Source organism: Chenopodium album, chromosome 8, assembly GCF_948465745.1.
Source record: "Chenopodium album chromosome 8, dcCheAlbu1.1, whole genome shotgun sequence".
NCBI classification, from domain to species: Eukaryota; Viridiplantae; Streptophyta; class Magnoliopsida; order Caryophyllales; family Amaranthaceae; genus Chenopodium; species Chenopodium album.
The window spans coordinates 10166765-10184921 of NC_137841.1; the positions used below are offsets into that span (position 1 = coordinate 10166765).

Sequence of the window (18157 nt, forward strand, 5' to 3'; positions counted from 1 at the left end):
GGGCTTAAAAAAGCCAGGAGATCCCCACTTCTCTCTATTTACAGATTTGAACACGCTATTTATGCTGCGAAATCAATGTCATGCAAAGCTTATTTCGAACCATTTTAATAACTTTAAATGACCAAGATAATTAACTATGTTACTTGATCAAACAATTTATGATAAACATATGCAATATTCTGCAAATTTAAAATACAAATCTTAGGGCCTTAAACAAACATGAGAAACATCCCCTAGCATATGAATACATGAATTCCAAAAGCAACCTAAGTCTACACTTGGGGCTACAAATTAAAAATATAAGTCTCACCTTAACTTTCATTTTAAAATGAGACCATATTTTGGAAAGTGATTCGAATGATTTTATAAATTATTCTAACACTCAACAAACCTAGGTTTGATAAACATTCGTTTTCAAATTACGGTGCTTATTTAATAGAAAGAAATTCACTTTCAAATAGCAAAATATGACAATGATGACAAAACGTAAAACTGAAACAAAATTAGATATACGAAAGTTTGCTCACATTTTCATATCTTTCTTGAAATAAGTTGCAAATTACAACTTACCTTCATCAATCTTGGACAGAAAAAGTCACACTCAATTACGAGCTAGACTTTTCTTTCCAATTTGGGTTCAATTTATAACAATAATATTATGTATTTTGCCAACTATAAAAAGTTTCTTTTCAAAACAAAATTTTATTTAAATTTTGGACCCTTTTGAAATTTGTAATTCTAGTTCGAAATAACCTGTCTCTAATAAAAAATAGTATTCAAAATTTTCTTTATGAATTTTTATTTCATTTTCTCAAATAAATAAATTTCAGATTCTCAATAACCGTTTGGATAATACGTGTATGTACATTTATATTTTCAAAAGGAATGAACTAAGATTCGACTTCTTGGCTCGAACTTGTTCTCCTTTGCTTAGGGATGGTAAACAAACCACCTGCAAGACCAAAATAAATGATTGATAAGAACAAAGAAAATATTTGATGTTCTAAATCAATGATCCTTACAAACATTTAGACATTAGGTATGATATACTAAACCTTACACAATTGTTTTGGTTTATAAACAAGCAAAGAACTAACTTGCTTTATGGAACATGACTTTAACTAAAATGTGAAAGCCATGCCATTGTCCTAAATATCTCAAAACAAAAATAGGACATATACATAGGTCCATCTCAATATCATGATTATATGAATGGCCTAAACAATAGCAAGTCATTAGAACTGCCCCAAATTGGGGGTTCCAAGACTTGAGAAATAGCAAGAATGCGCATAACACATGGGGTTCCAATATCCATAAAGAAACAAAATGACATATTCATGCCATTCAAGCTACTTTCAAGAATCTCCTAAATAGTTGTAGATCTTGAGCCTTATAATTTTCAAATGCATCACAATGATTTAATAATCATTTTTTTCCTTTGAAAACTAAGTATGCAACTGAACTTAGCCATGAAACAAGTTACATATTCGAGCCATTTTCAAGTTCAACTTCAATAACTAATCTTAGTGCATAATTGTTGTTTCAATACTTAATTTACTCGAGAAATTAGAGAGTATGACTAGTGGAGAGCAACAAAATCATGATACTTGCTCATACGAAAGTTTAGTACTCAATCATTCATCATGAAAATTGTATCAAGACACATTATTAACATAAGACAAACAATTTTATGAGTTAGAATGTAAACAAAAGACTCCTAAATTCGAAATTAAGGAGTCTTCATTCTAAATTATTCTCCATTATTGCACACATTGGAATTTCACAAGGAGGATAATATCTACTTTCTCGAGCTTCAAAACAGTGACAAAATTTTAACTCAAAAGAAAGAATTCAAAAGTAGCAAGAATAGACGAAAAAATTGAACAACATTTCATTTTTCCCCTTACTTGTTCTAATGAATGACCAATATTGCTAGACTTAGCAAATTTCTTTGTTAAAACTGTGAATGGTCAAAAAACGATTTAAACACATTAGTTTAATCGTTTCCAAGATCCTAGTTGTTATCATAATAAGACGAAACACGGATTTCTAGATCCTTTTCAAGAAACATGAAAGGGTCTAATTATTAAAAAACAAACAAGTCATCGAAGTCACCAAACATTAGGGGCTATAATATTCGAAAACATAAAATGGGGGCTCAAAAGCCCGAAGTATAGCCAAACTATTCCAGCTCGATGATCTCTTTAAGAATTTTCTAAAACTAACTAGTTTTGTGGAAATCTTGAAATCAAAAGTTTTATAAGTGAACAATAATAACCATCGGGTATTTTTTATCATTGATAAAACCAATTTTATAACTTATTACACATGAAAAAAAAAAAACAAAAAAAAAACATGAGTCGCAAGAACAAATTCGTGCTATTATAAAAGTTCAAATTTTCATTTATAATTTTAATGTAAAACTGTTGTTCTAAACACTTAAATTTACATTAAAATTAACAAGTATAGTCTATTTGAGCAAAAAAGAGAAATAAAGTTCAAGCACAAAGCCAAAATTAGAATGAACAAAAAAAAAACACATATATGCTTGACATGCTCATATAGGATCAATACTTTATCAATTCACATGAAATTTGTTGCAATATATTTCTTAAACATGTCACAACGACAAACAAACAAATTCATGAAAACAAGTCAAATAAAAAACCCCCAAATTCAAAATTTGGGGTTCAACGATTCGAAAATCGCCCATATTCAGCTAAGAGTGAACTAATTATGGCAAATATGAATTAAGAGAGAGATCTACTTCCTTTAGCTTCAAAAATCGCGAGAAAACAAGCTTTCTAGAGGGAGAAAGGTTAGAAAATGGCGAAAAAGGAGGTGAGAGAATGCGAAATGAAAATCGCGTGCAGCGATTTCTTTTTGCTGAATTAAATGCTGCGCGCAACTGAATCAGTTGCGCGTGACAGACCAGCGCAACTCAAAATGATGCGCACGCCTGGCCAGCGCGACCTACTGAGTTGCGCGCGGATACTGGTCACTTAAATGACCGGTATCCAGATTTTGATCCGTTTGATCATTTTCCAATGGTTTTTGCTCGTTATTAGACGTAATGGCGCGCAAATTATCAAAATCTTTTAAATTGCTTTGCATTTTATAGTTTGTTTTCTTCTTTGTTAGTTTTTTGCATCACCTTGCATGCACACTGTACTTTGTGCCTTCCCTAAGAATACGTTTTGAACGTTTTCGTACGACTGTCTTAAGACCTTCCGTGGTGGTGCTTTACGTAAAAGCACCCTTAGACAGGTTTGTCATTTTACTGTACTGATGTTATAAATGTCCGGCTTCTCTTCATTTTTCACGTCCGAAGTAAAAAGGAAGGCGTTGTCATGCAGCGTAAAAATGCAAAAGGCATATCGTACGACGCAAATTGTACGGCGTAGGTGTTGCGTAAAAGTTTACTTCAGCCCAAGCTTTGCAAGATCTACCTCTCGGAACTAAAAGGTAGAGGATTACTTTAGGCGTTAGCTCACGAGTCAACAGGCGCGCAGAACCATCAGGAACATATACTTAGAAGCAAATACGATAGTTAGTGAGCTTACCAGACAGTTAGGGTGTCCGTCCACCCCCTATAAAGAAGCGACGAGACGATGTCGCGCTTATGTAGTCACGTGCCCCCAGTCCTGAGACATGTGTACTCATCTTGTGGACAAAACTGCTTAGAGAGTTGTTGACTTTCTTCCCTCTCACTGGATTTGGATATATATATGCCTACCGGACCATTTTGGCTCGAATACCAAAAACACCTTTTTCATCTTTTTACTTTGTTAAAATCAAGCTAAAGTTTCGATGACATATCGAGGGACTTTAGACCAAAGATGACATGATTGAGAGGAAATCATCCCCTTTACTCCTTTTTTAATCCGATCTCTTCTCATAACTTGACATCACCCAAAACACCTTTACTTGTAATGCAAAGGATCAATCTGGATTCTTTAGCGCGTTGAGACTAGAGATAACTTTTTCTAGCCTTAATAGCTACTTGTTTTAAACACTTAGCGAACCAAGGATTGTTTCGACATCCTTAACATTCTGAAATATTCTCTATTCTTTGAGAACTTCACAGAATGAGTCTCCGATTTATTTCCTTGACTACTTTGATCATCGTCTATTCTAGACTCGATCAAAGTGGGGGCTAACTGTAGACACCTACTTTTGACCTCTTATCCCGAAAGGAAGTGCGTCGATGTTACAAAAATCCGTTCTTATGTTAGATCAAATTTGAAATGTTTATGGACTATAAAAAGAATTATGAACTAAGTTAAAACCCATATTTGAGACCAATTTATCTTAGACCCTTTTTCGATTACTAATTTAGCCTAAAAAATGTTCATACATGTTTAAACATGATTAATAATTGACCCAAATGTGTCAAATGCAATGATTGGATCCAATGGAACCTACATTGTTAAAAAAAACTGGGCTAAATAGATGAACCAAACATAAAATTCCCATGCAAGACCTATACTTATGGATAACCCTTTCAAAGAGATTCCTAACGATATATTATAATCCCGATTCCGAGCCAAAACAAAGAAGTTATGATCAAAACACTAAACCGGACCCTAAAACCGACAACCTTGCACTCTAACGACCATAACTTCTGATCCAGTACATATTTTAACCTAATTCTAATGGCATTAGAAAGTAGACATTCGGAGATTTCCAATGATATCTTACACGCCTCAATCCGAATCAAAAGTTATGGAAGTTTTAAAAACGTGCTTTTGTATAAGGCAAATCGCAAACTAGCGCAACTCAATCAGTTGCGCGTGCCTGGCGCGCGCTACTCATTAAGATGCGCGCGGAACCCAACGCAACTCAAAGAGTTGCGTGCGCCAACTAATGGCGCAACTCTAAAACCCTAAACCTAGATCCTTACGCCTTTAAATAGGGGTCTTCGTTTTGCATTACGAGGACCGAAAATTCAGAATTAAAACCCTAGTATTCTCAAAACCTAATCTCTCAACTTCTCTTACTATCATACTCTACTTTCTCTTCTCTCTTCCCAAATAATTTATAACCCTAATTTAATCCATTGAAGTCCTTGGAGGTACGAAGAAGAAAGAAAGTTCATAAACACATTAAACAGAGATTTAACATAAAAGAAGAACGGTTAGTTTCCTGAGCACTTAGATAAATCACTTTTCCTTTATTGTTTAAATAACTTTACTAAATAAATAGTGTTGTTTGTTCACTTTAAACAAAATTTTAATTAATTAATTCACATAGTGTTCTTTCGTTATTCAAGACTAGAATTTGAATAATTAATTGTTATTTTATCACTTCAGATAAGGCGAATATTGTTTATTTATTGTTCTTTCACGAATATTGATTAAATAAGAATAACGACTTTTGCAATGTAATTCCTACATGATTAATTCGTGTAAATAAAATCAACTAACTTATTTTTAGGTATCGCGTTGCATATATTGTTTGGTGATTAAATTGTGAAAAAGGAAGAGCTATTAGAGGCCGCACTAGGGCTAGAATAGCGATTCCTCCCTAAAAGGAACGTTATTTTAGTACCCTCGCTCCCGAACTCATTTTTAGTTTATGTAGACCAGTTTGGGCATGGGTAAACTTACAATTTGTGATAATTATCCCTTGAACTCTACTTGGGAGAAAGGCATGAACAAGGTCTATGAGTTTTCCTAAAACTCCTTGGCGACTCCTACTTGTTTCTTACAAAAAAGCGTGATGAGAGTATCATTTCTATTTCAAGGTATCCCAAATAGTAAGGAATACAAATCCTAATACACCCTAACAAGTATAAAGTCCTAGGCTTTTAAATGGCCATGGGCATCTAAGGAAGGACCCCCTACGATGGGATCACCCTCCTTACACCTTGAAAACAATTGTGTTACTTTAAACGATCACTTATTGCTTCACTTTGGTATTAGGATGTCTCTTCACTTGGGAGGATACCCTATTTTTATTACATTAATTTTTTTTATAGGTTGCTTATGTTAACAAGAGTTGTGGTACTGATCATAAAAACTTGATCCTTGGTGTTAGAGTAATTAATTTATGAAAAATTGGTACTGACCAACCTCTATATTTGGCATTACCATGAATATAATTTAAATTAGGTTGTAGTTTATTTATTCTATTAATATATGGTAGTATCCAAAGTTGTACATGGTATCATTTGATAATTTGACTTCGTTGTTTATAGTAGTATCCAAAGTTGTACATGGTAGCTCGTTTTTTATCGTCACTTATTTAGGCACTCTTCTGTGAATACTCAACCACGGTTGAGTTGGATAATCTTTGGAGGTTTAACACTCCGAGGATGGGAGACTAGGATGATGAAAAGACAAATAAGCTACATAATCTTGTTTTCAGCCATCCCAAAGATTACAAAACACCAAATGTGAGTGTAAAGTGTTAAATCATTTGTTATGATTGTTTTCTTAGGTCATTTATTGTTACTATATTATTGATGTAAAGTTTTTTTTTTGTTGTTGTAATGATTGCTAAATCAAACATTTTGTTTTTTAATTTAGGGTATGTGTAATCCCCCGTATTTTTAAATATTTTATAAATGAAAATTTATTTTATTTATAATATTTATTTGTTATTTTTCATAATTTAATTTCAAAAGTTTCAAATTATTAACCTGGGTCGAAAATTATTTGAACAAATTATTTTATGCATCTTTATTCTACAATTTATGTCTAATCACACAAGCCTAACCCATTTGTTTACTTAATCGACCCATTATTTTTATGAGGCCCAATCTTTCTTTTTACCCTACAATAATTCCCTCCTATAAATACCCCATGAATCTCCAAAAATTTCCCACACAAAAAGGTTAGTCTTATTTTCATCCTCCTTTGTTTCATTATTTTGCTTAATGTTAATTTAATTGTTTTGGGTTTTGATTTTAGTATAAAGATTATATTTTTAGTATCAAATTATATTTTAATGGTATAAAGATTATAAATTTCAGATTATATTTATGTTATAAATTTCATATTTTATGAATTATAAACCTAGGGTTTCAATTTATTGAAAATCATGATTTTAGGGTTTTTATGAACAATTGATTTAGGGCTTTTATAGTAATGATGTTTTGAAATTTTGGTGATTATAACTACTAATTAGTTTAACTTAATTCCAGATTATTTTGAACACATAGATTCGTGTTTTAATTTTTAGATTTTCGTTCGTTAATATTAATCCCGTTTTAATCCTGATCAGATTCTGAACTCATCCGATTTTGATGAAAAAGTAGTGTTTTCCATGTGGAAACAACGTTTTAAGAAAGATTGACAACCTTTGGTAGTGAGCACCACCCTCTCGTGGCCAAATTCAGCCTCTAAATATGATTTTCGGGCAGTTTTTGATTTTAACGAAGTTTTTTTATACTTAAAATATTATCCTTGAGTTTGATTAATAAAATTAATTATCTTTAAAGTTAATTAAGCATAAATATATGTTTTTATTGAATTTTTAAGTGTTGGAAATAGTTTCTAAGTACTACTTTTGATGTTTTATAAAGAGGGTTTAATCACCCATTAAAAAGGGAGATTATTAGGGGTTTTAAAATAATTTTCAGATTTTTATTAGACTTTAAACTTGCTGTAATTTCATGTATAAGAGTGTATTTTAAGGTTTTTATGAATAAAATTTAAAGAACTATATATAAGCCTTTAATTTTAACTAAAGGGAAGGTTTTAAAGTGTTGTTTGATTTGGATTTTGAAGGTTTTAAAGTAAGTTAGTATTGCTGTAAATTTGATTGATTGGGTATTGATTGAGATGTTATTATTTGGCTTAGGAGAGGAGTTAAAGTGGCATACCAATTCGTTTGCTCAAGGTACGTACAAGTTACGAAACCTTTCTTTTAGGTGCATGTTTAAGGACGACGGATCGAGAACTTAGTATCATGTATAGGGATGACTGAGTTAAATTGTTTGGTTATACATTGTGAATTTCGTATGACGTGCACTATTTTATATTGCAAGTATTATTTGTGCTCTAATTATGCAAGGTGCGCTTAGAGGCAAAGGTATATGATTGGTGTAATGAATAATTTATTACTCATTCATGATTATGCAAGCAGGATAAGTAAAGGAAGAATTTAAGTCTTCTAAGACGAGGTTGAGGTTTTGGGGTGCCTTATGCACTTAAGGTGTTTATACACCGAGGTAGTAAAGGAATAAATAATAAATGTTGCTTGCCACTAATAAACAAGAATTGAAATTGAAAAGTTGTTTTACTTGATTGAATCGATATTGGATTGATTGTATTGTTATGCATATGAGTCATCACCAAGTCTAAACCTGTAAATCACGTAAAGTGCAAGATGGATGAGCAATAAAACTCTGGATTGGTGCACTTCTGGAGTAATGACAATCAGGGGTTGGGGTACATGGGGTATTAGCCGTGTACTTTTCTCGAGGCCGTCTGATCTACGAGTCTCTTATTTCAAATATTTTTCAAAACTAGGAGTTAGGTGAGATCTCATACTAACTACGGTCACGGAGTCGCGCCCGTGGTCGTTGGATGTTTATTGATGTTTCCGAAAGGAGGCATGGGGTTTTTCTTTTATTGATGTTCCAAATGGAGCATGGGTTGGACAACCTTGTCTATTGCGTAATCCAATGAATAAAAATAATGATTTACCTATTATTAATTAATGGAGTCTTAGTAATATAAATAGTTGAGTCGTGTGTTGAGTCTATAATTTAATGGTGCATGATGATTGATTATTAGTAGCATGTTATGGATTTCTTAATTTATTTTGCAGGTTGTATGTACTCAGCTTTGCTGATTGCGTGCTTTTGTGTGTGTCTTTCTTTGGTCATGGCCTTCGTCTTTTAATGACCCTGTGACGATCCAATTTTTACACTTGTAATATTGGGGAGCAGAATTACCACAGGTTCTTACACATGCAGCATTCATCAGGGTTGTGGGATCTTGAGTACAGAGTTGGTTGTTTGCATTTTATTTCTTTTGCAAGTTTGAATTTATTTTAATTCGATTTTATTCGACACTATTTCTTTTGGGTTTGAAATTATTTGAACACTGAATTTAATCACTTACTACTTTTATTGGGTTTTGAATAAGGGCCTTAATGGTTCCAAGTTGTATGACTTAATTTGGTTTCATTCGTTGGTTTTGAAACTTATTTATAACTGATTTAGTTTTTCCGCTGCTATTTTCTGATAAAGCCTTAACGTTTGAACATGTGGCGGTAGCACGCCATTAATTCTCTTGAATATTGTTCAGGGTCCTCACAGGTTTAAAGAGAGAATTATTGGGGTGTTACAGTATGTTGATGAGTAGAATTGAATAGAAGAAGTTTTGAGTTACTCGAAAGAAGGAGAACAACTTTAGTGGAAGAATTGCTTGGATACACAACAAATTTTCTGACGACCTGCATATAGCATCAGTCACGATAAAAACTTATTGACCACCTGTTTTCGTATGTAGATTAACTACATATTTAATTAAGAAAATCAATGCTGCTATTGCTTAAAATGATTAATTTGGAGCTAAGAGACGTATATAATTAATTACACTAAAGGTAACATGCGTATTGAAGTTAATGTTAGTGATGGCAGATCAAGCTCAAAATCAGAGACATTAGAGGAAGTGGGTAAAGAAGATGAAAAACGAAAAGAGGTCGACGCTATTAACGAAGTAGAGGATGAAAAATGGAAAGAGGTCGATGCCAACATAGACATCCGAAACACAATTGAGACAACCTCTTTGTTACGGTCTGTAGAGGAGGAGGAGAAGGTGAGGGCTGAAGACGACGCGAAGAAGAAGGGGGATGAAGAAGATATGAAGAGTAAGAAGAATGTTAATATCTTATTGTTTGCTTTAATTTGGCTGAACTTAATTCATGGTATTGGTTTGTGAATTGTGATTGGTGCAATGGCTTAAAATGGTTAAAATTGGCGTAAGGTTTAAATGACACATTGCAATTTGGAAATGATTTTGGTTAATGATCCTATTAATAAGCAAGGTTTTCATGCCACTTTTGAAATCAAATGCCAGATTTAATTTATCGTCTTTTTTGGATCATCACTAACATTTTGGTTTCCTTTGTGCAAAAAGGTCATTTGTGCTGACTAAAATTGTCGATATATTAACAATATAAAAGTCACTTATAGAAGATGAAAAGCCAATGGCTGGTATATGCCTGGTTGCCTACAACCGATATATATGGCACTGTATTTTTTTCAATACTTATGTCTATTAGTATATAATGTGGCGATTGATTTAAGTTTTCTAAATGATTATAGATTCTTTGAAGAAGAAGGAAGCGATCGAGTAGCTTTATAGTGTCTAAAAAGCGCATGAAATTATTGCCCTTCAAATCGCCTCTATACCCTGAGCAGAGATTGGCGTAAATATATGCATTAGCTACCGCGCTGATGAAAACTGGGACAACATTTGGCGATAAGCTCACTTATGTCCCTGGCATGGCTCCTAGATCAGGAAATTGTGCTGCATTTAAGGATAGAGGAATGCAGGTAATGCATGCATGTTAGATATAGTTGAGCAATAATGCTTCTATATAATTAGGCTTACATATTATGGTTGTGAAGATCGACCTATCGTTATGTTGCTCATATTTACTTATTTGATTTCGTGAAATTGTAGGTCATATGTAGTATGCAGTTTTTCCCTGTTGTAATCTAAGTCAGTAAGTCTTTTCCCTGATCAATGTTAATTTCATATTGGTTTAGTTCAGACAAAAGAAGATACCGAGACCTTACAGATGTGCAAAGCAAGGGTGAATAGTGGAATGTGGCCTCCCCTTCTAGTAGTCTCTGATCCTAAATAAGGGTAAGTATTCCTTAATTATTTCATTTCACAGTATCTTGGATTGCTGCCTTGCTGGGGCAGAAAAACAATATCAATTAACAATCAGAAAAGTAGTTAAATAGGTTCACAGTACGGAGAGACAGATCCATCAAGGACTTGACAATTATCACAGAATATGTTGGAGATGTTGATTTCCTCACGAATTTTGAAAATGATGGTAGAGATTGCTTGATGACATTGATTTCAGCTAGTAATACGTCACAAAGCCTCGTTGTCTTCCTAGACAAACACTGTAACATTTCACGCTTTATCAATGGCATCAACAATTACACTCCGTAAGCTCTCTTTCTTTTAAGTTACTAATATATGTTTTGTTTATATCACAGTTTGAAGTAACCATTATGAACTTATTTATGATTCAGGGAGGGATAGAAGAAGAAAAATGTGAAGTGTGTAAGATATGATGTCGGCGGTGAATGCAGAGTTTTGTTAACTGCAAATAGGGACACACGTAAAGGAGAGAGGCTCTATTATAAATATAACGGACTTGAAAATGAACACCCAACTGAAAATTATGTATGATATCAGTTGTTATTCAATCTGTAAGCTGTACATGTAGAAATGTATTAGTCTTTACTCCTTAGGTGTCTTATTTATATCAGATCATAATAACATACTTTCACTACTATTTTTTTAATGGTAAGGAGCAAGAATATGAACCAATTTCAATCCACACGAGTTTTTCATTACAATCTTTATTGTCAAGAGTCTAGGTCGCACCTACCCCAAGTCAGCATGCTCTCCTGAGGCTGTTACCCAGTCTGAAAGCAATCAAAGATATTTTTAAATCATACCATACAAAACACCTTACCAGCAATAATTGAATATTTGCATATATAAGTGTATAACTGAAGCGACATGACCATATGTGTAATAAAAATACATAAATCATATACTTCGTATATACTTTGATGGTACAATTTCTCTAAGAAAACCCACAAACTTTTTTTTTTAACTTACCCCACATGGATTAGTGGTCTCTGATCCTCACTTTGATGCTTCAACATAGACACATAGTAGGCAGGGGAATAAAGTTCCATTTACTTTGGTTAGCAATAAAGTTCTATTGAATTTAATTAAAGTCACATGTATTTAAGGAGGAGAGAATTCAATCTTAAATCATATTTTATTTGTACCTTCCACCAAGAACTTGGACAGCACCGTATTAGTACAATATATATGATATATCGTATTAAGTTATTGAATCTTATTTTTTTTTATATAAAGGTGTGTGTATTAGAGTTATTATGGCATTTTTTATCATAAATTTTAGTAATGTAGTATCAAAATATTTGTACTCAACCCCTATGATGCAAGGTGTGTAACATTTATTAGAACAGTCAAAATGACGATTCAACTCTCGCTTAGTGCTCCAACGCAGCGCACTTGGTGTAGGGTTCAATTACATAACTAACATTGCAAACCCCATCTCCGATCCACATTCGGCAAAAAATTACTTGTATATTAGCAAGAATATATAAGGTGTTTTCCAAACACACGTAGTTTAAGTATTATCCATTCGCACGAGTGGTAGTTACCAAAATTACTTATAAGAGGTCGCCCTTCACTTTTTTCTGTTACTTGGATAATGTAACAACATATGAGGGATTTTCTAAATAGACATAATGTTGGTATAGTCCTTATTTTTAAGTGGTAGTTACCAGAATATATATTACTTGTGCTAGGCAAATTGCTTGACATCCTTAATTCAAAATTTTTTTACCAGAATATTTACTACTTTTAGCTAGCTTATCCAACATATATATATATATATATATATATATATATATATATATATATATATATATATATATATACATATATATATACATATATACCGCCTTTTTCATTTCAGTAATGGCCTTTTGGTAATTTTGCCACTTTGAATGACATCTTTTCTTTCTCTCTCTTCCTTTCATTTTCTCTCTCTTCGCGTCCTCATTTTCTCTCTCTAACCTTGAGTTATCCGCCGCGCAATCTGAATTCTTCGATTTATCGAATTTTTTGCCCAGATTTTTCGATTTTGATCTTCAATTACATCGTATTCTTCGATTTTTTTATTCATTGAGGTAATTTTCTAATTATATTTTGTATTTTCGTTGTTTATTTTTATTTCATTGTTTATATTATTACATGTTTTCCTATTTATTATTTTTTATCTTATTTTTTATCAATTTTTACTTATTAATTGTTCTTTGAATTTTTCTATACAATTTAGTGTTTTATTTTGTGTTTTATTTTTACGATTTTGGTTTTTAATTTCTATTTTATGGTTTTACACTTACGAAATTCATTGTAGTTGTTTTCTGCAGATAGTTGCTATATTGCTCACTGTTATTAATCAAGTTGTATAATTTGTTGTTGTTTTACACATATGAAATTCATTGTAGATGTTTTCTGCATATCCTTATAACTTCATGTTTTTTTTAGTTTCTTCAAGTTTTTAAATTTTTTTTTTTTTACTTTATGCTCTGAGTCATTTACTTTTTAGTATATCTCTAATAGTTTTTATTAGCTTATTTTTTAAAAATATTGTTTACTTTTAGTTATAGTTTATTTACTTTTATTTATTGTTTGTTTACTTTTTCCTTCGATTCATTTACTTTTCAGGAACATGTCTGAAAGTGTAGAGCATTGTTCTTCTTCTGTCACTACAGAAGATAACAATGTAAGAATTTTCAAAACACCCACTCAGCCTTTGCTTCCTAAAATATATTATGATTTTAGAGGTGATAAAGAGTATATGTTAGGTTGTTCTTTGAAAAACAAACCTTTTGTTGGAATGATATTTGACACTCTTCAAGATGGTATTGCCTTTAATTACAAATATGCTGATGAGTGTGGATTTAAAGTCCGTTCTAGTACTACTAAATCACAAAAGAATAAGGATGATCCTACTGGTAAAGGAGTTACTGTAATTAAATATTTATTATGTAGCAAAGAAGGGCATGTGACAAATAACAAGAAATCTGGTAAACAAGTTGAAGGTTCTTCTTTAAAGAGAAAGACAGTGAAGAGAGTTGGTTGACCTGCTAAGATAAAATTTAGGTTTTGTACTGGTGGGAAGTATATGGTTTATTGTTTTCAAGAATATCATTCTCATCCTCTTTCGACACATATTACTAGGCAAGTTACTAAACATGAAGTTGGTTTAAATTTTGTTCATAAGAAGTTTATTTTTGACAACTCAAAGTTAAATATAGGGGTTGTTATGTCTTATAGGATCATGATAGAACTTTTTTGTGGGTTTGAAAATGTTAGAGGCAGTAAAAATGATATCAAAAATTTTTCTAGGGACTTGAAATTTTATATCTCTAATGCTGATGGTGCGATGTTTGTTCAGAACCTTGAACAAAAAGTGAAAACCAATAAAAGGGTGTTATTATTTTTATTATTGTGTTGACAAAAGCAGGCATTTGACCCGTATCTTTTGGGCTGATGCTATTGGTAGAAGAGATTATCAATTATTTGGTGACTAGCTCTTTATCTTTTGATTCTACCTATGATACAAATAAATATTCAATGGTTTCTGTCCTTTTACTGGTGTTGATAATTACAAGAGATGTGTTACATTTTATGCTGGTGTATTGTCTAAAGAAGACATAGATTCTTTTGTGTGGTTATTTCAAACTTTTTTGAAGTGCATGGGAAGAGAACCCTCTTGTATTATCACTTATCAAGATCCTGCAATGGGTATTGCCATAGAAAACGTTTTTACCAAGACTAAACATAGGCTATGTATGTGGCACATAATGAGGAAGGTACCTGAAAAGGTTAGAACTGCTTTTTGTAATGAAACTGATTTCTTGAAAAAGCTTAAGTGCAGTAGTTTGGGATAGAGAAATTGATCCTTGTGTATTTGTTGATGGCTGGAATAGTGTTATGGAAGAGTTTGACCTTGTCGATCATGAGTGGTTTGCATACATGTTCAAGATTAAACATCTATTGATTCCTGCATATTTTAGGGACTTATTTATGGGTGGTTTACTACATTCTACTTCTAGGTCTGAAAGTGAAAACAATTTCTTTTGTAATTTTACAAACCCTCATGTGACTTGTGTTGAATTCTTTATCCGTTATGAAACTGCTCTTGATGCTCAAAGGCTTGGACAGGATGAGTTTATAAGGCTTAATAAACTTGAGCCTCAATTGGTTACTCATTTACACTTGGAAAAGCACACTGTTGTTGTTTATACTCGTGCCATATTTTATGATTTTCAAGAAGAATGCGAGGGAGCCTGTTTTTCATGTGGTGTTGAAAGTTGTAGTTCTCTGTATGGAGATGGTGTGGAGTTTTCTGTTATTGTTGATCATGAGAAAAGGAAAAATTTTGATGTAACTTTGGAGTTGGCCACATATGAGTCAAGTTGTACTTGTAGAATGTTTGAGAGTCAAGGCGTTTTATGTAGACACATTCTGTTTGCTATGAAAGGCAACTGTATACGTGAAATTCCCGATCCTTATATCTTGAATCGTTGGAGAAAAGATGTTCTGAAGAAAGCTTCTGTCATAAATGTTGCTTTGGATGATGCTTCTAAGTATAATAAGAAGAAGCAATTTGTCAGTGATGTATGGTCCAAGATTTTCAGTTGTGTGAGTTTAACTGACCAATCTGAGGATGATTTATCTGAGCTTATTAGGACATTATCTTCATTTGAGGAGCAGATGATATCAAAGTATAATCTTGAAAATGCACCTAGTTCAAAAGAGGTGAAAGATGCTAATATTCAGGTTTTGGTAAGGTCAAATGAAGTAGATATAAATATCTTGCCTCTATATCAGTGTCTTAATAAAGGCTCTGCCAGAAGTTCAAAGAGGTTGAAGAGTGTAAAAGAAAACCGGTTTTGCCCGGTTGTAATTCCTATTAAGACACCGTAATTTATGTTGATCAAACACAGATTGACTTAACTTGAATGTAACTTGACATGTTATTAAACTCACCCAATCTGTGTTTGATCAACATAAATTACGGTATTAATTCCTATTGACCTAACTCGAATAGACACAACCCATTCTTACTTAACCCAAACCAAACTCGTTCTTAGTGAAATAGTGTGGTGCACGACCTTCCAAAAAACAATATTTTAAAAATTTGTATTTTTTTTAGTGTGACAAAGCATTTAACTACCACCTTCACAATTACCTCCACCCATGGATGTGGGCATTTCAAGTAGGAGACTTGACCCATCCCCAGTTTGGTGGGGATAGGTCTCGGTTTGGCGAGTGATGGGGCGGGGATGGATGTATTATTAGTTGTACCCGCCCCATCCCTGCCTTACCCTACCCATTTCACTTTGTACCCACCCTATCCCCAACTAATACCAATATATATATCTTTAAAGAAAAATTATATACTTTTATACTATTTAATAAAAGAATTACTTGAATTAAAATATTGTACCCGTTGTGGCGTCGTGGGGAAGGGGATGGGAATTGAAAGGCCAACATCCGCTCCGCTCCGCCCTTATAATCGAATTAATTCCCTTTACTTATAATCGAATAACATGTTTTTGAGTTGATTTTTTTTTTGACTTGAATACTTTTTCCCGTTTCCACCTCTATTTCAGATGCATTTTCTATTACTTTAACGGTATTTTTCTTTACTTTAAAATTGAAAACCATATTTTAGAAAGTTATTTTTTTATATTTTTTTCTTTTACTTTAAATATAGTGTTATTTACTGTAACACTATTTTCATTCACTTATAATCGAATAGCATATTTTTTACTTGAATTTTTTTTTTCTTGTTTTGACTTTAATAATTTTTCCCATCTCCACCTCTACTTTAGATCCATTTTTAATTAGTTTAACAATATTTTTGTTTACTTTAAAATCGAACACCATATTTCAGAAAGGTTTTTTTTTTAAAAAAATTTTCTTTTACTTTAAACATAGTGTTATTTACTTTAACACTATTTTCATTTACTTTTTAATTGATTTCTTCTACTTTTACATCTACCACCATTTTTGACACAGAACAATACTAGTAATTCAACTTATGGATATAATATGTATTCTTCATACAAATATACTACTTAAAACTACTGATATATCTATGATATATTCAAATCTACTAATATCATTTACACTTGTTTAGATGCTATCTTCTCTTCCCAATCCTCAACATTTTTAAGTAGTATTTGTTTCATTTGATTCTTATCATTGAGAAATAGGTCAACCACTGTTCTTGTGTGATGGTGATTCAGTCTTGAAAATTCCTGTAAAAAAATAAAAGATTAACTTTAGTTTAAATAAATTACCAAATAAGTATAGAGTTCAAGGACTTCATAATTAAGTATGCTAACTTACCTCTTTTATTGTTCCTAATCCTATCCTATTTGCACCATCATAAACCTTCATATGCAGCAGTAGATAGCTTGCTGAGAAATTATCTTCTTTTTCTTTTTGGAATGGAAGTTCAATTATTCTCAGCTTGTAGGACAACATATCATTTGCTTATGGATGCTTTCTTTTTTTTTAAACAATTTCTGTACTTGTATCACCTGTAATGCAATGAATATTAATATAATATGAGACATTGAAAAATTAATTTAAAGACATTTTTTTAATCTATTGATATTTTACCGTTTCTAAGATAAAACTCTGTACAAGCTCATACTCTTCATTGGTCTCGTACAAAGTGTTGTCCAGATGATCAATTGTTTCATCTTTGAAGTTTATCACAACAAGAAAATAATGATCTTCCATCTTCAAAGGTATATATACCTGCACATAGGTTTGTTTTACACATATTTACTTTAAACCTGTTTTTCATTACATTAAACATATATTGTTCTACTTTAAATATTAATTATGTCTTACACATTGAGCTGCATCCAAGTCCAATGATTGTGAACTTTTCCAATCAATCCATAGTTTTTGCAGACTTGTTACTCCTTTATTCCCATGAGCATTCAAACGCATTGTTAAAGCATCCTTAAAAAAATCTAAAGATTATTTCTAATATTTATTTAATGCATAATTTTAAATTATAAAATTAAATCGGAAAAACTTACCATGAACTCAAATCCAAAGATCAATCTGACCAAGTCATTTTCAGTCCTGTCTTTTTGCATTTCAATGTTATTGAGGTGGTTTGACTAAGCAGTGATCATATTACTTGAAACTTTCCATTTCCATTCATTGAGCAAAGCGTTACAATCTTGCCTTACTATTTCAATTGAATCTATAAACCATCCAACTACTTTTCTGTAATTTTGAATTAAAATTAAAGTTATACTTATGGCAAACAATTTTATATATAATGCAATATGAGTTTTTTTTTAGCA

The 18157-nt window shown here is 32.1% G+C and overlaps 1 protein-coding gene and 1 pseudogene across 1 annotated transcript; both read left to right on the forward strand.

Annotated features, from left to right (window-relative positions):
- The first annotated feature begins 9563 nt into the window (after positions 1 to 9563).
- LOC145642727 (histone-lysine N-methyltransferase ATXR6-like) lies at positions 9564 to 11390 on the forward strand (annotated as a pseudogene).
- A 2092-nt stretch (positions 11391 to 13482) lies between these two features.
- On the forward strand, positions 13483 to 15746 carry LOC145642728 (protein FAR1-RELATED SEQUENCE 5-like). Its single transcript, XM_081693905.1, has 3 exons — positions 13483 to 13782; positions 14510 to 14606; positions 14695 to 15746. Exons 1-3 carry the CDS (start codon positions 13483 to 13485, stop codon positions 15744 to 15746), a joined length of 1449 nt encoding a protein of 482 aa, XP_081550031.1.
- The last annotated feature ends 2411 nt before the right edge of the window (positions 15747 to 18157 follow it).